Source organism: Tiliqua scincoides, chromosome 1 (assembly GCF_035046505.1).
Source record: "Tiliqua scincoides isolate rTilSci1 chromosome 1, rTilSci1.hap2, whole genome shotgun sequence".
Classification (NCBI taxonomy): Eukaryota; Metazoa; Chordata; class Lepidosauria; order Squamata; family Scincidae; genus Tiliqua; species Tiliqua scincoides.
Genome location: NC_089821.1, coordinates 56,152,889 through 56,174,427, shown reverse-complemented (window position 1 = coordinate 56,174,427; position 21,539 = coordinate 56,152,889). Strand labels below are relative to the sequence as shown.

General features: G+C 47.0%; 1 protein-coding gene across 1 annotated transcript; it reads left to right on the top strand.

Moving 5' to 3' along the window:
* The first annotated feature begins 7,796 nt into the window (after window positions 1-7,796).
* LOC136661609 (uncharacterized) lies at window positions 7,797-19,077 on the top strand. The gene is made up of 5 exons (XM_066638936.1): window positions 7,797-7,879; window positions 12,492-12,566; window positions 14,228-14,299; window positions 16,298-16,476; window positions 16,675-19,077. Exons 2-5 carry the CDS (start codon window positions 12,503-12,505, stop codon window positions 17,515-17,517), a joined length of 1,158 nt encoding a protein of 385 aa, XP_066495033.1. The 5' UTR covers window positions 7,797-7,879; window positions 12,492-12,502; the 3' UTR covers window positions 17,518-19,077.
* The last annotated feature ends 2,462 nt before the right edge of the window (window positions 19,078-21,539 follow it).

Below are 21,539 nucleotides of genomic sequence, written 5' to 3'. Positions count from 1 at the left end.
TGAGGCTTCAGGGGCTGGCCACGTAGGCCCTCTAATGGCTGTGGACCCATGGCCAGGATCCATCTGGTCAACCCTTGAAGCTACCCCTGGCTGTGTAACGTCATGATCAATTGGAGATGTGGCTACGCCTGTTTTGAGAAACAGAACGTCCCCCACAGTTGTACTTCTGGTCCAAGATGTGGTTCGAGCAGGGTGACCAGATGTCATAACTGCAAAAGAGGACCAGACACCCCAAAAAGTGGGACATTCAAAGATAATGTAGGACATGACAACATAAAAGCTAAAAACACTTGTATATTGATTTTATGTGGTTAATTTAAACACTATATTCCTTATTATTAAATTTAAAACTATATCACTTATAATTTATTACATATAATTTATTAATTATGCAGGGACTGCTCTAGGCGAAAAGGAGGATATTTAAGTTGTTTTCCAGGACACGAGGCACATGTCCTGGAAAAAGAGGGCATCTGGTCACCCTGATTCTGAGTCATGTTGCTAATATGATGTGGGTAGGGCAGCATCCCATTTGTGCGGAGCAGGTGTTTCCACCAGGCCTAAAGAGAAGAACCCAAAAATAAGCACAGTTTCTATCATGATAGCTGTCTATGTTAATATCCTTAAAATAATTACATTGCAGATCTGACCATAAGGCAAACATTTGTAAACTGTTAAATACAAAGCAACAAGTAAATGTTCCTTTCAACACTGGGACTAGTTATTTTTAGGTCGATGTTAAAGAGCCTTTTCAAATGAGGCAAATGTAGTGAGCAATACTGAATGTGGCTGGCTGGGTGGAGGGGGCATAGCAGATGGACTTTGTAGTGCTAGTTCATTGTTCTCCAGGGACCAAAGGGATGCCTACATCAGTGCTGCTGCCCCTGCTGCTAGTCTTTGTGGTTTGGTTTGGGCTTTCTTTTCCTTGGGTTGATCCTAGATGGAGTATTTTTGGGGTGGCAGGCACACTGACTAATTGCTTCTTTCCACCCACAAAACATACTGAAACTATGCTAATTCTTGCACTCATCAGTCCCAATCCAATCCAAAGATTGTGTTTAACAGGGTCAGTATAATGGCATGGTTCCAACAATTGATTACTGGGGGGGGGTTCACTATCCCACACAACTCTGCCCCCATTTTCTCTCTCTTTAGCATGGCTTCCTGAACTGAGAGTCAATCACTGCACTGAACTGCACAATCAAAAGTGCAGGAACATGCAATCCTTATACTTGCAATCGTTTTCCATTATTTTCATGAATTACTCCATGCGCCATTCTTGTATTTCCACTGTATATGTGTTTTTTCCTTCCAGACTGCTGGTCTTGGGATGGGTTATGAATTAAAACCCCTAAAAATCCCACTCAAACAAAATAACATTCAGACAAACCCAAAAATTCTTTTCAGATCCTCATATTCTGTTGGGTTAATCCTAGCCTTCAAAGGAAAAAGACACTCCAATCGGATACATGTTACCATGCTTCTAAGAAATGCTTTGGTTTCTACTCTGACAGGCTTCCAAAGGGAAGGAGTCAAAGGCTGGGTGTTTCTTTTTGTGGCCTTGCTAAGTGTTTATTTGGTGCAAAGGTTGTTTTATTAAAATAGTGCCCTCAGCTGATCTCAGAGATTGTGAGGGAAAAGAGAGGTTACTGGGTGTTCATCATTTAAAGCCTTGAAGTGGCCCTAGAAGTCCATAGGTAGCTAGTGCCAGTGTTGCACCACTGGGTGGTATACTTCCACCTAGTCCACTATGACAATTGACAGTTGACCAACATGGGCTGAAGCATTATGCATTAAGGGGACCAAATGATGGCTGAGCCTGGAGGACTGGAGCCCTTCACGGCAATGGTTAGAATGGAACACAAGCAGGGAATGACAAATAGCTTTTACAGCCAAATCCTGACTATTTACAACAGCAGTTCTGCTACTGTAAATAGTAAATTGTGAATTGTAAAATGTATTGTAAATTGCAGTGTGTGCGTCATGTCCCCAGCAGTCATTTTGGAACTGCTACCATTTATGGTGATGGTATGAGCAGCCTGCCACTACTGGCTGCCCACAGGAGCTCAGGAAAACCAGCACTGGAGGATGGGTGGTGGGAGGAACAGGGGGAGGAGATCAGGAGAGAGATCTTGAGGTGGTGGTGGACAGGTCGATGAAAGTGTCGACCCAATGTGCGGCGGCAGTGAAGAAGGCCAATTCTATGCTTGGGATCATTAGGAAAGGTATTGAGAACAAAATGGCTAGTATTATAATGCTGTTGTACAAATCTATGGTAAGGCCACACCTGGAGTATTGTGTCCAGTTCTGGTCGCCGCATCTCAAAAAAGACATAGTGGAAATGGAAAAGGTGCAAAAGAGAGCGACTAAGATGATTACGGGGCTGGGGCACCTTCCTTACGAGGAAAGGCTACGGCGTTTGGGCCTCTTCAGCCTAGAAAAGAGACGCCTGAGGGGGAACATGATTGAGACATACAAAATTATGCAGGGGATGGACAGAGTGGATAGGGAGATGCTCTTTACACTCTCACATAATACCAGAACCAGGGGACATCCACTCAAATTGAGTGTTGGGAGAGTTAGAACAGACAAAAGAAAATATTTCTTTACTCAGCGTGTGGTTGGTCTGTGGAACTCCTTGCCACAGGATGTGGTGACGGTATCTGGCCTGGATGCCTTTAAAAGGGGATTGGACAAGTTTCTGGAGGAAAAATCCATTACAGGTTACAAGCCATGATGTGTATGCGCAACCTCCTGATTTTAGAAATGGGCTATGTCAGAATGCCAGATGCAAGGCAGGGCACCAGTATGAGGTCTCTTGTTATCTGGTGTGCTCCCTGGGGCATTTGGTGGGCCGCTGTGAGATACAGGAAGCTGGACTAGATGGGCCTATGGCCTGATCCAGTGGTGCTGTTCTTATGTTCTTATGTGGAGTTTCTAGTCAAGGAGGGCGGGAGACAGAATGGGGGGAGGGAGCAGTGGACCTGTCCCGGGATCCTACTCCCATGCCCCCTCACTTATTCTCCTTGGACTTACACCAGCAAAATAAGCTGGTGTAGATCTGAGGAGGCCCACTGGTGAAGCAGATGCCTACCGTGAGATAAAGGAATGAAAGTTCTCTTACCTTGAGGAGGTATCCGCACTGTCAATCCTGGCCCCTGTGCCACCTGGGGCCAGGACCACAGGGTGCCCCCCCCATGCTGAGTGTCCCCTGCCATCCAGAGGCCTTCGGAAGGCCAGGGAGGTTGCATGCAGACTGCCTCGCCCTCCAAAGACCTTCTGAAGCCTCCAGAGGGCCTTTAAACCCCACTTCTGGGTTTCAGCTGATAAGACCGTCTCCATGACTGACCCCCACTAAAGGATGCAGTGTTGGCATGGCTGCGTCAGTGATGCGGGGTTAGTTAGAAATTAGACCTTTAATTTATTTTCTTTAGGCCCAGCCATGAATAAGCATGCTCAATGTAACACAGTGAATATATTGTATTTTTATCCTCTGTGCTGAGTAGGAAAATATGCTTGCTGTATTACTAGAAACATGCATGGACCGCAACTGCTACCATCACCATCTAATAGATCAATATTGCAATAAGTAACAGCCCAGTCATGAGCTGCCTGGTGCACGGGCTGCATGCATGCATCTAGCATGCCCCAGGCAGCCACTACTGCCTCCTCGGGAGAAGGGGACTTTTGTCCCCTTCCCTCAGGTAAGGCGAGTAGCCCTGCAATGGGGCTACTCAATTCTATGGTGACCCAAGGGTTGGTGTAGAATTCAGAGCCTCCATGTTGAGTGGACAGCATGGAGCAAAGCTCCACTGGTCCCGCCTCCCTCCTGCCATGCTCCCTCCCCCCAGAACGCCCCCTCCTCATTCTCCCTCCGCCTCCTCCTGCCCCAGAATGACTCCTTCCTGCCTCCTCCACGCCCCTACAGTTCTGGGCTAGCACCCGGTGCTCCACTGGTGCTAGGGCCCGCAAACGTACCTTATGGCATGTTTGCGACAGTGCGCACCAGCGGTTAGCTGGTGCACACTGGTTAGGATTGGGCCCTAAGGCTCTAATCCTATACACACGTATCTGGGAGTAAGTGCCATTGAATTCAGTGAGGCTTACTTCTGAGTATACATGCTTAGGTTTGTGCTGTAAGAGAAGATATTGACCCTTCTACTATCAAGACATTTAGAAGTCAAGGGATGCTTTGCCTTAAGTGGTTATATTTTCTATCTATCCAGGATGCTTCATGAAGCATGTGAGAGCTTCTCACTTATCCCCTGTGGGTTTTATTATCTTCAATTTGATTTGTAAGATGCTAGAAACAGTACCTTCCAATCTATATTTGTGCAACAAACTAGCAAAGAGTTTGTATCTCTGGATCTCAAGCAGTGACGTATGGCACCATATAGTGAGAGCAGTATCTTGGATACCCGAAGTCAGCAGTGACCAGCCAATCATAATCAGCATTGTGGAGGAACAGAACCTTCATACGTGATTGAAGCAGTTTGCCTGTTTGATTTATCCAGGCAGCCCAGCAGTAGCTGCAAGCTGGCTAGTGTTAGCAACAGGGATAGACAAGGAAGCAAAGTAATAAGGTTGGTGGTCTGCTTGCTTTTTAAACTAGGTAAGTGTAATTCAATTCTGTATATTTTCTTTCAGAAGTTCTTGCTTAGTGTTCCAAAGAAAACCTAACCAATTTTTTGTTACAAATCTATGTGACCTGTATTGTAAAAATAGTCAGATGTCTCCTAATTGTTACTTCAAAGATAACTGGACTAAAATTGATTGTTCTGGCTGGTCATCAGACTGATCTCCCATGACATCACTAACATACTACCCAGAAAGACTATCCAAAATGTAGTTCTCTTAAGCCCCACTGATTTCAACTCTGTGCATGTGCTTAACCTCTCCTGATGGAAGCAACAGGGCTTGCTTAACTGTGATTAGATTGTGATACATATTTTCTACTTTATTGTTATTTTAATTAAAATGTATATACTGTACCACTTTTCAACAAAAATGTACATAAAATGGTTTGTATAGCAAAAGGAATTATTCCCTGTCCAAAAAAGAGGACCATCATCAACAAGGCAGACACCAGCAAACACTCATCAGAAAAACCTATGCTGGGATAAATAGGGATAGTTGCTCTCCTCTTGTTAAACATAAGAGAACGACCACTTCAAAGGTGTCTGTTTGCTCAGTGAGCAGGGACAGGTAATTTCAGGCTGTTACATGCAATGTGAGACAGGGCACAATCCTAATCAGGTCTACTCAGAAGTAAGTCCTGTTATGTTCAATGGGTCTTACTCCCAGGAAAGTGAGGTTAGGATTGCAGCCACAGTCAACTGATTATACAGTTGGCAGTGTAAAAAAATGCTGTAAAATAAAAACAGTTTAAAATATATCCTGCAACTGATATTCTCACCTTCGTATCTCGTGTTTATATATTTGATGTGAACAGCAAAATCATGTACAGTATAACATTCAGAATTGCAAAGTTCAGCAAGACCCCCTGACAAAGCGGTTTTCAAATGAGTCGGCATTTTTGTTATCCAACTTGGAAAGACTGCCAAGTCAGCTTCAATGCAAAGTTTCTACCCTTGTAATTTGTATGCACAGTGAGAAACCACTCACCATTCCTGAACCTCTTAAATAGCCCATTTGGCTATTCATTGGACTCATTTACCTGGCTGTAGGTTTTCCAGCCCCTTACATGCTCAATGGAGCCAAACCAGAGGGACATCAAAGGGTTTATTTCGCCCATAACATGGTATGACTCCATTGTTTTAATACTTTAGCTAAGAAACACAGAATTAGAAAATATATGAACATATAATGGTTTCTATGCTGTCTAGCCAGATCTTAATATGGATATGACAAAATCTGGGCTTATCTGATTAACCAATTCAAAGAAGGAAGGCCCATAGCCAGGGAGACAGACCAGGGACAGACTGCACTTGCTCCCGGTGTGGAAGGGATTGTCACTCCCGGATTGGCCTTTTCAGCCACACTAGACGCTGTGCCAGAACCACCTTTCAGAGCGCGATACCATAGTCTTTCGAGACTGAAGGTTGCCAATACTGCAGGATTAAATTTACATAGACCAGCATTTCTCAAAGTTTGTTTCCTGTTGTACCACTTCACATGGTCCTCCTATTGAAAGTACTATTGGAAGTTACATCATTGCCAGTTACTTCCAGGTTGGGAGGCCAGAGGTGACACTACAAACATTGGTAAGAGGTTCAGAGCAGACAGGAGGGCTTTTTTCAACATACAAAAATGTACACTTTTTAATTACTAAGATGATTACTGGGCTGGGGCACCTTCCTTATGAGGAAAGGTTATGGCGTTTGGGCCTCTTCAGCCTAGAAAAGAGGTCCCTGAGAGGGGGACATGATTGAGACGTACAAAATTATGCATGGGAAGGATAAAGTGGATAGAGAGATGCTCTTTACACTCTCACATAACACCAGAACCAGGGGACATCCACTAAAATTGAGTGTTGGGAGAGTTAGGACAGACAAAAGAAAATATTTCTTTACTCAGCTTGTTGTTGCTCTGTGGTGACAGCATCTGGCCTAGATGCCTTTAAAAGGGACAAGTTTCTGGAGGAAAAATCCATTATGGGTTACAAGCCATGATGCATATGTGCAACCTCCTGATTTTAGAAATGGGCTATGTCAGATGCAAGGGAGGGCACCAGGATGCAGGTCTCTTGTTATCTGGTGTGCTCCCTGGGGCATTTGGTGGGCCATTTCCTGTGAGATACAGGAAGCTGGACTTGAAGGGCCTATGGCCTGATCCAGTGGGGCTGTTCTTATGTTCACACAGGAGCTCTGACTGTGGAGCTAAGCCTTCTACTGCTGTTTGTCAGATTGTGTTGCTGGTATCACAGCTGGGCAGCAGATGTCCAGGGGTCCTGCAAGTACCACCAGACACCTCCTCAGATATCATCAGTGGTACCTGTTCCACTAGTTGAGAAACACTGACATAGACTTTATGAGTAAAAACAGTACTTTCAAAGCAAAAGAGGAAAAACGTATTTGAAGATAGTGCTTTCAGGACAGTACTTGCTGCTGTTTTAAAAGATGGAGGGCCCAATCCTATCCAGCTGCTGAGTGTCAATACAGCTGAAATGCAGCCTTGAAGAAAGGGAACAAACATTCCCTAACTTGATTGCCCCCCCCCCCCACGACAGGAGGCAGCGCATGCCCCATTGACACAGCTGCACTGCTGTCGCTGGAAAACTGGATAGGATTTGACCCTGAGAGCCTAATCCTACAAATGTCTACTCAGATGTAAATTCCATTATAGTCAATATGGCTTACTCCCAGGAAAGTGTGGATAGCACTGTAGCCTGAGAGCCCAATCCTATCCAATTTTCCAGCCATGCCAATGGGGTGTGTGCTGCATCCTGTGGTGGGGAGGCAATCACAGAGGCCTCCTCCAGGTAAGGGATCATTTGCTCCCTGACGTCGGGGCTGCAAAGTGGGATAGGATGGCATCCTAGCCACACTTTCCTGGGAGTAAACCCTATTGACTATAATGAGACTTACTTCTGAGTAGACCTGGACTCCGAGTTCCTTAGACTGAAAGGGAGGTCTGCATTGGGAACAGCTTTGCACCCTAAAAGGGATGCAGCGCAGAGTCAGCGAAGAACGGGTGTTGGTGAGCCGAGTCAGCCCCCCAAAGAGAGAGCCGTGCAAGAGTGGTGGCTCCCTCGCCTGTGCCGCAAAGACTACATTTCCCATCTTCCCCTGCACTGCCCTCCCGGGTCCCCGCTTTCTCTCCTGGTGGGTCCTGTTTCTCGGAGGAGATGGGCTGAGCCGGCTGCAGGCCGTCCGGTGCGGAGCGCGCAAGGCTGGGCGTTTCTTCGCAGCAGCAGCAGGTGCTTCCGGGGCGCCCCAAGGCTCGCGGCTGGAACTTTGGTGGAGTTGCGCGGAGCAGCGCGCGCTGGCACGAGCTCCCCATGCAAGCAGGCAGCCGGAGAACGCGAACGCGGCCCGGGCTGGGTGCGGTGTGAGAGCCAAGGGGGCCTGGAAGGGCGCGCGCGGCGGAGGGCCAGGGGTCTCTTTGTGCTGAGCGCTCTGCTCTCCCAGCGGGGACCAGGAGGAGCCCACTTCTCCCCCGCACGCGCTGCGCGCCTTCCCTGCTCGCAGTGCTCCGTGGTGGCACCGCTGGCTGCCCCTCCGTGAGTTCAGCTGAGGCAGCAGCGGGCACCCGCCTCCACTCCTCCTCCTCCCACTCCGTGGGCTGGAAAAGGAAGAAGGGATGAGGCCAGGGCCTGAGCCAGTGTTTGTGTTGGGGGTGGCCATGAGCACTACCAACTCCAGAGCCCTGGTCAACCAGGCAGGTAGACCTGGGCTCCTGATTTCACACGGCCTCTGTGACCAAGGTTTGCTGGCTGGGTAGAGCTGGGCTCCCGTCTGTACTTGGAGCCCAGGTCTACCAGCTGCTCCTGCCTGAAATTAGAGCCCAGATCTACTGGCTGGGTTGACCTGAGCTCCTGCCTGCACTTGGAGCCCACGTATACCAAGTGGGTAGACCTGGGCTCCTGCCTGGACTTGGAGTCCAGGTCTATCAGCTGGGTAGACCTGGGCTCCCGCCTGCACTTGGAGCCCAGGTCTACTGGATGAGTAGACCTGGGTTCCCATTCCAGCCAGTTTCACTGGTGCCCACCCAGTGGGTGTTCCCCTGGTGTCCAGTTTTGCTCCCCAGTGGCGAGTGCCCTTCCTGGCTAGCAGACAGTTGGGGGGGGGGTTGTGCACCCCCCCCCCATCCATCCCTGGATGAGGCTGAAGAGGAAGTGTGGAAGAGAGGAGACTGATGGGCTGCTGGAGCATCTCTGGCACTCAAGTCCACCATTTTATTCTCTGGCACACACCTATGCTACTCCCCAATTACATTTCCAATTGCGGCATGGAGGGAACAGAGATGAGCACATTACCAGTGCACATCACAGAGGTTGGCATATCACCAACACCTCAAACACTGGGAGATTTTGTGCCTGCCCTGCTAAATTAAGGATCCAATCCGATCCAGCTTTCCAGTGCTACAGTGATGTAGCTGCGCCAACAGGGCAGGCGCTGCATTCTGCAGTGGGGGGGGGGCAGTCACAGACCACTTCAAGGTAGGGGAAAATTTGCTCCCTTGCATTGCAGCTACATCAGCCCTGAAAAGTTGGATAGGATTGGGCCATAAATCTGTTTGGGGCAAAAACAGCTCTGGGAAATACATATGCGACAACCCCTAAAGGACAAGTCTAAGCAGTTAGATATGGCCTTGTAGAAGGGCCACTGTTCTGTCTTCAAGTGACCAAACAGATGTCCTTGTGTATTCTCAAGCAGGTGGTGGCCTTTCTTTGTTGTTCCACCTCAGTATCTGATAATTAGAATTATACTGCCTCTGGACATGTTCCAGTTTGTGTGATAATCTAGTGATGATCTCAGCATCATTTACAGCAAGCTGCTGACTTGCGTCTGTAATGTGAGATAATTAATATCACTGTGATATTGTATCTTTCAAACCTGATTACCACTGTACCCTTTCTTACTGAATGGTGATTAAACATACTGTACAGAAGAGCCTAGTGTGCAGAAAGTTTGAACACAGAAGAAAGAAAATAGAGAAAGAGTGCAGGAAATTGCTATATTGATTCTGGATTATTTCTTGATATTCTTTTACTCACCCCCATACCATCCACCCTCATGCTGTCAGTTTTCCTCTCTCTAGATTCTAGCAGGGATGTGTGGTGTAGGGGTGGCTGGTGAGGCAGAATCGCCCCATTGTAGCCAAGGAAAAGCATGGCAGCTGCCCCACCTGCTTACACCCGAGGAGGCTCTTCTTACACCTGACAAAGCGGGTGAGAGCCTCCTCGCATGTAAGGAAGTGGGACGGCAGTGGTGCTTTTTCATGAACAATGACAGGGCAGTTCTGCCTCACCTGTTGCCCCCGCACCTCATGTCCCTAGTTTCTAGGAGCTACCTACTCACAGCCTGCTTGTTGAGAAGCAGCAGTGCTCTGCATTGGCTGGGACACTGTACAATCAAAGAGAGGTAGTGGGCCTATTAGCTGGGCTTTATTTTTATGTCCAGTATTTTGAGGTTTTTTGTCTTAAGTTAAATGACTAAAAAATAAAGCTTCTAGAAACTTTTTAATATGTCAGGTGGTCTTGCTTTTTTTCTTTTTCTTTTTAGTGGTGGACCTCCCCAGCCCTGTGCCCTGTGGCAAAGGTCTGTGATGGTGCCCCCCCCCCGCAGCCTCTCACCGCCCCCCTCTTGAAAATCCGCTTCCCCCCCATTTACCTGAGGCTCACAGAGCCTCACATGACCCAGGGCTGCATCAGGGAAGCCTCACTGAGGTTCCCCGATGCTATAAACTGTGCTTCCGGAAAACCAGAAGCACAGTTTCTGACCTTGTTGGGAGCCTCAGAGAGGCTTCCACGGAGTCCTACAGCCTCACGCCTAGGGCATTTGCCCCATCATACTCAATGGTAGATCTATAATTGTTTATTTTCCTTAATGTTAAATGATTGCTGGGATCAGCACTAGATTTGGGAGCATGTTTGAATGTCAGTACAAGAGTGAAGGTAGAGAGAAGCAGAGCTTTCTCTACAGCTGAAATATCTGCCCCAGCTGTCTAGTATATTTAACCACCAAATTAATCATTCCATATCCCATATGCAAATCAACATCATATTGTGAGGCTTACATTTTTCTATGCAAATTGGAACATGTTCAGAGACAGTATGCCAATATTTACCCATAGAGCAGTGGTTGCCAAACTGTGAGCCATAGTTCCTGGGAAGTCACAGAAACCAGCCAGGGAAACCCAATAGGGAGCTGTGGCCAATGGCTCAGTAGGTCAAGGGAGCCAGTCAAAAAAATTTGGGAACCACTGCCATAGATTATGACTGAACACAACAGCATAGAGAAGGTGCTATGTAATGCTGTCCTCTCTCCCTTCCTCCACCAGGCTGTTCAAACCCGAAAGTTATAAAAATCTTCTCAGGTATTGGTTTTATGTACTCACTGTTAATTCTGGTTGGGTCTAGTGAATTTACTACAAAGTAAGGAAAGGAAAATACCCTTGATCCAGATGTATAACCCCAAAACTTCCTCGAAGCATCAAGGTAAAATTGGGGTTGTTGAAAAGCAGTATATAAATATTCTTAGTAATAATTTAAAAATAGTTCTGCCGGGGGTCGAGCCCTTACCCAACCCCTGCCTTACCTGGCCAGTGACAGAACCGCTACCACCGCCACCTCACTGGCTGACCAGGTAAGATGTGAGGCGGCTGGGGGGGAGAGACAGTCTCCCCAGGGCTCACCTGACCAGAGCAGTGAGCAGGGCAGGATCACCATCAGCCACCAGAGAGGAGAGAAGCAGTCTAGGACTGGAGCCCCTTTAAGGCTGGGGAGGGAGGGAGGGAGGGAGGGAGTGGAGGAGCCAAGGGTATGACTTGAGGATAAAATTAGGGAAGCCAGTGATGACAGTCAGTTCTGGAGAGAGAAAGCAGGAGTTGGAGCCCCTACCTGAGGACCAAGGATCTCAGGTCCTGTTTCCAGGGAGGGGGACAAGGGTGTCGTGAACCCCCTCCCAGGAAGGTGGACACCCCTGCCCAGGGGACCACAAGAGGCCCTCCAGCTGCCCTGTGGCACCCCACTGGGCAACCCCCAGAGACCCCTTAGCGGGGCACTGACTATATAAAAAAAATACAACATTTATTTTTCAAGCTAAAGCAAATATTTATAAACCATTCATTTGCATATGTAAAATAGGTCATAGAAATGCAAAGCTCCCAGACTGTAAAAATTAAACAGAACTAGAAAAATAATTGTACAATTCACAAAGTATCATACAGGAGGCAATTTCCAGAGGCTGATAACTGAAATTGGTTCACATCACTATTATTTGATTGTTACAAAATTGTAAACTAGCTTCAAATGCTCAACATATGAACCTTTTAAAAATGCATTATATATGAGTTTGAGAAATAAATGTTGTGTCTTTTGATATCTATTCAACTGCTTTACCTTGATCTTGCATTTTGCTTCTGCTAGTGAATTTGCTAGCATATCAGCTTTTTTGATTGAACTCTTATTTCAAACCCTAATCTGATTTTTTCCCCCTAAATTCAGGTTCAACAGATATTTTTTCAAATAATAGTTTAGGTTTTCTTCTAATGCTGGAAATAATATAACTTTTTTCCAGTTTTCAGTTCAGATTTTATTTTACTTCTTGGAAGCAACAAAGCTGTCTCAGGCTAACCTCGTTTTGCAAAAGGTTTGATGTTTGAAAGGTCATAAGTAGTGTTCTAGCCTGTTTCTGTTCAACTTGTATACTTGAGTAGTGTTTTTACAATCTAACTGATTGTTTTGGCAGATGAATTCATATTCTTTTTTTTTTGTTTGTTTCCCAATAGACCAAATTGTTCCTAATCCATTGTAAATCTGAGCTGTCACAATGTAGGTTTAGACTATCTGTTCTTCTATATTTCAGATTTGGATACCATGGAGTCAGCAGTAGGCACAATGCTGAACAAAAGATGTGAGTCCAAGAAAAATGGCTTTACAGGTGAGTCAGAGAGGGGAGAATATAGACTAGCCCAATTCTAGAGATGCCTGCAAAAGTCTACCATTGCACAAACTCTTGGAACAAGTACTTGGTTGGTGACAGCTGCTGTTTGCTGTGTCCTTTTTCTGGCTAATTGATGTGGGGGTTCAAGAAAAAGCTTCTTTGAGTAATGTCATTGATCTCTCTAGCTCAGCATTGTCTCTCCTTTCGTTGGCAGCAGGTCTCCAAGCTGTCAGGGAGCGGTCTTACTTTCCTAACTCTGATGTCTGAGATCATTTCAGCTAATGAAGCCAGGAATCTGAGACCTTTTCCATGCCAGTTATGTGCTCTGCTAGTTGGTTGTTGGCTGTTCCTTGAGTTGATTGGGCAAGGCTTTTTTCATATCTGGAAGCTTCAGGTTGACTATTGTTGCTGTGTGGTAAAGCATGGTCACTTGCATGTCTATGTGTGATTTGGGTGGGCTGTGGGCCTTGACACCTGGGTGTCATGTTTTGAGTTAATACTTTCTGGACTGGTTCAGATGATATCACTGAGTTGGCCTCACCTACATCCACTTAGGAAGGGTGGGGTAAATACTGGATGTGTAGTATTGTGCTTTAAGTGTATCAATTTCTCTGTAACCCCCCTTTAGTCCTATTCTGGTGTTTCCACCATGTGTTCAGCAAATACGCAATGGGGAACAGGAGTGTATTGGCCAACCATACCAGGCAGTCACATGTTCAACATTGTCTGCAGAGGGCAACACTGAATGCATGGATGCCTGGGTCGTGGACAGCTGGCATGTCAGCACAGGGATTGTGCCTAGCCAGTGCGCTCTCATTCCTCCCTGTTCACTGAAAGGGGGGGGGGTAACTCCACCAGTTTTATGTGTGTCTGTCTTGTGCAAGACACTGCACACTGTTGTGATAGCACTCTCCTGATTCCTTCTTGCCTGCAACATCCCAATTGCTTTGCTGCATTTATGCAACACTGTGACCCCATTACTCCACAATTCTGTTTGCCTTATTTAGCAAGCAGGGATTGGTTTATTAGACTCAATTTCATGCAGCCCAAATCCTGGAAGGAATGTAGCCTTGAGGCTATGGAATGAGTTCCTGGCTGAGGCACCCAGAGGTACTTCCTGAGTATTTTTTGGAAAAAAATCTTGCTTGTTCCAGCAAGCTTTGGAAAGCTGCTGGTGGGTTGTTATCATTGCTTCATTTGAATTCTGTCGCTGGCCTGTCTGTTGTTTGTTGCAGTTGCTTGGTTTGTGTTAAGTGTGTTGGAGCTTCTTTTCAAGTGTTCTTTAAGAGCTTCACAGTTGTCCTGGGGATCTCCTTTTTTTATTTTGATGAATATTATGTATGCTTTTTTCACTCATCTTGAGTCCTTTGGATTGAATAGACAGAAATTAATGCATGATTGTACCAGGCCATGCCCCCTTTGGTGGTCATTTCATATACGTGGTCCACTCTTTGTTGTGGCTCACAATCTTGTGGCTTAGAACTATTGTGTAGACAGGCTATAAGCACTGTGCTGATTAAGACTTAGGTGGCGAAGGCAAATACAATCCATGGGCTACTTGTTACCTGCACCAGGTTAAATTTACCTCTAATTCTGCTTTTGTCTGATCTGTTGCCGCTTTATCCCTTGCAATTGTGCATTTTTCTCTTGATTTCCAGGTTTGCTTACAACGCGCTTTCAGAAGGCCTTGCATTTGTCTTCTCCTGTGGCTCTTCCCCAGCACTGTGCAGGTAGGTAAGGTAGGCATGCAAGACAGTCAAAGTCACTTCTCTACTTTTGAATCCTGCTCCTATATCCTGAAATGGGATCCAGACAGTAAGGAACAAGTAGGAATGTTGAACAGCCTTTTTTGTGGGTATAATATAGATATGCTTGTTGGAATGGACTGAGAAATTAATGCAGGAATCTTGAGCTGGAACCCAAGGGTTATTTCTTTTAGCAAAGCGAAAAAATAACTTGCAGGAGGTAGTAAAAATCTCATTATCTGGACCCATCTGGTTTATAACCTCGCCCTTATCTACCTTCTGGCTTTGCAGGCTTGTATGTGTGGGGTATGACAGATTTCCTGATGCCAGAAAGGCCATAAGAGATTGATCTCTGCCTGCCTCCCCCGCTTCTTCTGTTGTCTGTGCAGCCTACTCTGACAGGTTATACTCAGGCCAGTGGGCTCCAGGCCCTCCCTTTGCAAACCTCCATCCCATCTTTTACATCACAACCTGGTCCCTCATTACACTTGGTTCAACTTTCACAGTGCACTTGAACCACATCACCTTTTCTGCATGTCACAGGTACTTCTTTTCTCGTTTTTCTCCCTATCCTTTATTTTCTGCTCTAAAAAGTGTGAGACTAGGAGGGAATCTTGGGTCCTGTATGCTGCCATTCCCTGGAGAGATTTGTGTGCCACCATAGAGATATAAGAGTAAGATGCTAACAGAGTATCCATGTTTTCTGCTTGCCCCAAATACTTTTCTTAGCTGGTATAGAAATGTGATTTTCATTCTGAGACAAACAGTTCGGTAATTCACTAGAAAGAAGGCTCTGAAGTGTTCTTCTTGGACACACACGACAAAAGGAAAATAGGTTGGTTGGAGGTCTGGTGATGTGTGGGGAGGAGACACACATTGACCACCACATTTAGCCTGTCTTAAGGCACAATCCTACGACGCACTTGGGCCAACGCAAGTCCCTTGTGCCGGCCCAGGAGTGTTGCCAAAGTGCCATAAAGCACTTCTGTGCCACTTTTTGGGGAGATAGGCTGACGCACAGATGCGTGCTGGCCTCCCAATGCTGACGTGGGTCCCAAGGAAAGGGTGAGTTGTGTTGGCCAAGCTCGGCTGACACAGAAGTCTGGGTGTGTGTGAGGAGGGTGGGGAAGAGGTGTTTCGTGATGAGGGAGGGAGGTTTGACGGGACCGTGGGTGGATGGGTGGGGAGCAGGTGGCGGGGCCAGGATCCAACCCAGGGCAGTCCCAGGTTGCTGGATTTGTGCCACCTTGTCAGGAGGCGCAAATCCAAGTAGCCTCATTGGGGCTGCTGCAGGGCAACCCGGGATAAGGGGAAATGTTTCTCCTTGCCTCAGGCTGCACTGCTTTTGGCCCCAAACTTGTGCTGGAGGCAGCACAGACCAGCTGGCCTGCCTGTTTCCAGAGCAGGGTAGGATTGTGCTCTTAGTTAATCAGCTTAGTGGTGACCTGTGGGGTTAGAAACATCTCTTGTTGACAATATTTGGTTTGGCCAATTAGGACCATAAAGCCAGGGTGCTCCTGAATTTCACTGCTGCTGCCACCCCTTGTTGGTGCCCCATCTTTTTTCCCCAAGTTGGGATCACTGGGGATGGCAGTGAATGTGCACCATGAAGGTGGTCAGCTGTTTTTTCTCTGAGGATTTTGTGAACTGACCACAGCATTTTTGGTTTTCCTTCTGGCAACCCCTCCTGTTTCTCCTGGGAGAAGGAGATGAAAGGAATGCCTTAAGTTCCACTCTGCTCAGCTTGGCTGTTCATAAAACATTGTCAGTTTCGAATCACTTTGCTTTCTGATGAAGGGCTTCGTTAGTAGCTGGCTGCATGTGAGCTTATATCAAAACACAATGTAAAAGCAGTGGAAAAAGTCAATTAAAGGGGCCGCCTCTTCCCAGAAGAAAAATTCATTAACATTCAAAGAACATTCCGTATCTGCTGGAGGTATTTTATGAATGTCCTTTCTTGGTGGGATTGTCTGGTTCTTACAGGCTCCTGCCCTAACTTGATGATGAGTAGGAATGAAGCAGTGGAGCAAAAGATCAGCCAAGCAGTTGCCTCGAGGTCTCAATCAGCCTTGAAGTCTCATCGGTCATTGTGTTTCTCCCTTTCATCAGATGGTGCCAGGCAGTACAAGGGCCTGGTCTCTCAAGATAATCTTGTTACTCAGGTGAGTGAAAGTCTAGGCAGGTCTGTAATCGGCCATTATCATAGGAACTAGTGGTCAGATACTTGCGTCTACTTGGGAATACTTGAGTCAGACAGCTGACCATGTTGACTGCCAAGCCACTGGCCAGTTTCTGGATCCAGCAATACATGAGAACGAAAGTGTCAAGATCATAATTTCTGTGTTTATGCTCTTTTGTAGATGAAGCTAGGCCATAATGGTAAAGCAGCTAGCAGCACAGGTTCCCTGGAACGGGCATCCTTGTTCTGTGCTTCCGTGACCAGTTCCCCATGTAAATCCACAACGTCCTTGCCAGTGGAGTCTCTGTCTAAGCCAAAGTCTTCCAGTTGGTTCTCCTTATTTACTCCATGGCTAAAAAGCAATAAATATGAATTGGATTATGGTCCCTTGTCTGTTTCTGGCTCCAAGAAGTGCCTCCATGGATGTTCCGTATCCAAAGCAGCCGGTGAACCAAAACCAGGGGAACTGCAGGGCTTCAGCTTCTTGGAACCAGTCATCACCAGGGTAATGGACTGCATCTATGTGGGAAATCTCCAGGCAGCTTACAATGGACAGGTGTTGTGCAAGAACAACATCAGCAGCATCATTGACATGAGCAGCCTGCCCAGTGACTGCAATCTGAACTTTATTCCCTGCACCTGTCGCCAAGAGTCCCAACACAGCTGGTCTCGTCTCAAGGTGCACATCCAGGGGCCTTTGGAGCAGGAATGCACATCTCTTCAGCAGCCCTGCTTTTGGGATATCAACGAGTGCATTGATGCCTCTATAGAGAAAAGGAAAAGAGTTCTGATTCACTGCAGGGATGGCTACTCTCTGGCTCCTACCTGTGTCATTCAGTACCTGATGGTGAAGCACAAGCTGAGGCTGTTGGCTGCATATGAGTTTGTTAAGGCCAGATACCCGCTGAACATTAGGGAGTGGCACCAAGACCTGCTTGTGGGTCTGGAGAGATCTCTATGGCCTGGAGAGGTAGACATGGAGTGTTTTAAGCAGGCGATGTCAAGGAAAATGGCATGGACTTAATGCCAAACTGGACAGTTCTGTGTGTTTAAAAACATGGAATTGTCCCAATCTAGTAGACAGGGATGTTGTGTGTCCAATTCTGAAAACAAGAATGGATGTGGAATTCAGAATCCTTGCCTTCCCTACAGTTTACCTCTCTGCAGCTGATCTCTCCAATCTCTTTTCTCCCCTCAGAGCACACTTGTAGTTTTTAGTTGGTGCTAGGAGGTAATGCACAGGTGGGGGGGGGAAGAGTCCTTCATAGCTTGTTCACGTACCCATTTTACTTTTAAACTGAACCCTACTCCCCTTTCTGAAATTGCAGCAGTTTCATATTTAAGCATATGGAACTGCTATCTTGTTTCGTTTCATCCTTAGAGAGGATACAGTGAGGAAAGAACAGAATGCCAAAAGGTCCACTTAAGCATATAATTGTAGTCTGAAAGCCATTCCATAAGATTCTACACTTCTAATGCCAGAACTGATATATGCAATATAAGGAGGTGCCTTATCTTGAATCAGAATCTGGGGCCATCAGAATCTAAATGCAATCTGTCACAGCCCAGCTACCTATCCTTCAGCTGGAGATGCCAGAGACTGACATTCTGTAGAATATCTACCACTGCCTATCTGCAGAATATCTACCAAAAACTAAATTCCACAACCCGGACAAGTTAGGGCACAATCCTTACCAACTTTCCAGCACTGGCATAGCTGTGCCAGTGGGGCATATGCTGCATCCTGCAGCTGGGGGGCAGTCATGGAGGCCTCCTCAAGGTAAGGCAACGTTTGTTCCCTTATCTTAGAGTTGCATTACCCTTATGTCAATGCTGGAAAGTTGGTTAGGATTGCGGCCTTATCCTAATTGAGAATGTTTGTAAATTTTTTATTGAGCAAAATTTTATTTTTCATTCAAAAAACTGGCATCATGGCTAAAATAGCCTTTGCTAATCATGGGGGAAAGGAAGGAGCTATACAGGGTACTAACATCTTGCCTTCTAACCATTTGGAGTCCTTGTCAGCAGTTCCTCTGATTTCTAAAATTATCCAGACTTTGCCCACACACTTCCAGGCACATCTCTCCAACCATAAGGCCAGAAAGTTGCTTTTTAAAAATGTGAACAGTGAGATTCCTAGACAGTGAAATGATACTGTTCCTGTCACATTCTGTGCTCCTGCAGTATTGCAGCTGGCACTTACTCCTGGTCACAGCATCTCCCCTTGATGCTAAAGGCAGGCCCTTTCGTTGTTTAGTTCTATGAGGCAAATGACTCTATGTGACAGCTATGCCTCTTTGCATGATACCATAAATGTTGCTCCTCAGTGACACTGTAGTTCAGTGGTCCCTTAGAAGAGGTGTGGTGCAATGCAAAGTGCTTCATTTGTCAGGAAAGTCTTGCCATTTAAGCACTAGTCTAGAATGGCAGGTGGTCTCAACAGAACCTGGTAGCTACATCAGCATGTCGGCTTGTAAAATGCTCATGTTTGTGTCTCAGTCTGCAGAGTCTGTGTAATTGGGGAAGGACGGCATTGCAGAAGAAGCATGTTGTCAGCAGCAAAATTTAAATTTGAGTCTTAAACATTCCAGTTTCTATTAAATGATTAAATAATTTCCTCCCCCTGCCCAACTGTAATTTTCTTGTTGCAGAGTTTGAATGTTTACCTTAAGAGCACAAGCCAGTTGTGTAAATGGTAGAGGCAAGTGACTGACAGCCCTATCCTGAACTGCCTGGCTTGCAGGACTGTTGTGGTGCCAAAAATGGCTACTATGGCATCCTGATCATGCCAGGTAGCCGCCGGTGGCTGGGGAAGGGAAGGGAAGTAGCCCTGCAGTGGGGCTACTCAATTCTTCAGCAGCTCTTTAGCTGGCACAGAATCAAGGAGTCCAATGTTGGATCACAGGGCTTGACAATGTACTCTGGACATGACGGAGCTGAGCTCTGCTTGTCCTGCCCCCTCCTTTCCCACTTCCTTCCCCTGCCACGCCTTCTTCCCACTCTCCTCTGTTCTGGAACACCTCCTCCCCCCCACACCACCACTAACCTCTCCGCTGCTCTGTGATCTGGGCAAGCCGCTGGATGGCGGACCACAGGCCCAGCACTGGAGTTGTCCCAGTGTGGGCTCTCACTGGGCTGTCTACAGAGCTGGGTCTGCAATAAGGCTCACAAACATGCCTTATGGCACGTTTGTGACAGTGCATGTTGGCCATGAGCCAGCACTTGAGGCTCACGATTGGGCTCTGAATTGGCATATGTGTGCTCAGTTGGTTGATGAGAAGGAGAATAATCACTGCTGAATTAAGCCATTTCTGCCTATGTTGCATATACGCAACAGGGACCAAATGTGCACACCTGTGGGCCGAGCAAAAATGGGTTTAAAAAGTGGGAGTTGGCCCCTGAGCCACGTTGTGTGGTATCTGGAAAGTGCTGTGCATGTTTGACTCTGCTACTCAGAAGGAGTGGGGAATTCTAATGGACAGGAGCAACAGGCACCGGGCAGGACAAATTCAGGAAAGCACTGTCGGTGCCCATATCAGGTTCTTGGGACCCTGGGCTAAAATACTTCACTGGGCCCCTGCACCCCTCAAAGTTCAGAAGGTAAGCAGCAGTGGGGGTTAGGTGGCAGTGAATGGCAGCAAGCAACAACTCTTCCAACCCACCCCAGCAGTGAATAGGCACCCCAACTTCTCCCTTCCTACTATCCAATAGGAGCATCCCCTAGAAGCTATGCAATGCAGGTGCCTTTGGGGATGCTTCCATTTGTAGACTGGGTATCGGCACTCCCTGATCCAGCGGGGCTGTTCTTATCAGGGACTGGCCTAGCTAGATGGTCCCTCATCCAGCACCTAGCTGACCACTTTGGTTCGTTCTCATTCCTCCAACGCTGCTTCAGTAGTTTTATGACATCACCTGAGCAGCAAAGGTGCTGTGCCTTCCCCATAGCATTAGACCAAATTGCAACCCGGTGTAAAAAGTGGCTCAACCTGAAGAGCTACTACGTCAGGGCAGTTGTACCCATCAGACTCAAATGTACCCAACAGACATTTGACTGCAGTACCCTGCAGAGGGAGCCAAACATATGGACACAATTCAGAAAATACAACAAAGAGTCTTGTAGCACCTTAAAAGCATGAGCTTTCTGGTGAAGTGGAGAATAGTCTTCAAAAACTTCTGCTGAAATAAATTGATTAATTTCTAAGGTGCTACAAGACTTATTAGTGTTTGTGGTGCACCAAGCTGATAGGGCTATCCCGCTGGAAGTTATTACCAATGCAGACACTCTGGATATATTGCTGGATCCTATGCAAGGCTATTCAGATAATACCAAATGCCACAGGTACTACTCTATTCAGGAACTAAGAGCCTCGCACATTTTGTTCTTTATTAGGAGCAGAATCCTTCTAATCTTTCTCATAATTTATTTGGGGGGAAAAGCATAGTACGTCTGTGACTGATGTCTATCTGCTGCTCTTCCTTGTTGTAGGGTTTTCATGCTACTGAGAAGGCCCACTGAGTTATGTGACTAACAGCGCAATCCTAACTTGTGCTGGAGCAGGCAGGCTAGTGGACCTTTGCTGCATCCCACGCAAGTTTGGGACCAGAAGTGGCGCAACCCAAGGCAGGCGGAAAACTTTCCCCTTATCCTTTGTTGTGCTGCACTGGCCCCAATAGATCAACTCAGATCTGCGGCACCTGACAAGGGCCACTCCACGCCACCCAGGAATAAGGTCAGGATCCAGCATAACCGTCAGATCCTGGTGCCACCTCCTGCTCCCCACCCGCCTGCCTGCCCCTGGGAATGCCTGCCACCCGCCCTTCCCCTGCCCCGCAACGCCTCCTTCCCACGCTTCCCCAGGCCCCTGCGTCAGCCAAGCTCAGCCAATGCAAACTTACCCTGCTGGGCCTGGATCTGGCATGGGGAGGCCAGAGCAACTCCTTGCGCTGGCTCCCCCAACTCCTGAGTAAGCACAAATGTGCCTTACAGCACATTTGCGACACCCCCGGGTTGGTGCAAGTGACTTGTGCTGGCCTAACTCGGGGCTT

What these genes read in the sequence shown, in the direction of transcription:
- LOC136661609 (XM_066638936.1), top strand. Translation starts at nt 12,503, where the DNA reads ATGGAGTCAGCAGTAGGCACAATGCTGAACAAAAGATGTGAGTCCAAG. An exon ending in CAAGAAAAATGGCTTTACAG is followed by an intron (nt 12,567 to 14,227) that starts GTGAGTCAGAGA and finishes CTTGATTTCCAG; the next exon opens with GTTTGCTTACAACGCGCTTT. An exon ending in AAGATAATCTTGTTACTCAG is followed by an intron (nt 16,477 to 16,674) that starts GTGAGTGAAAGT and finishes GCTCTTTTGTAG; the next exon opens with ATGAAGCTAGGCCATAATGG.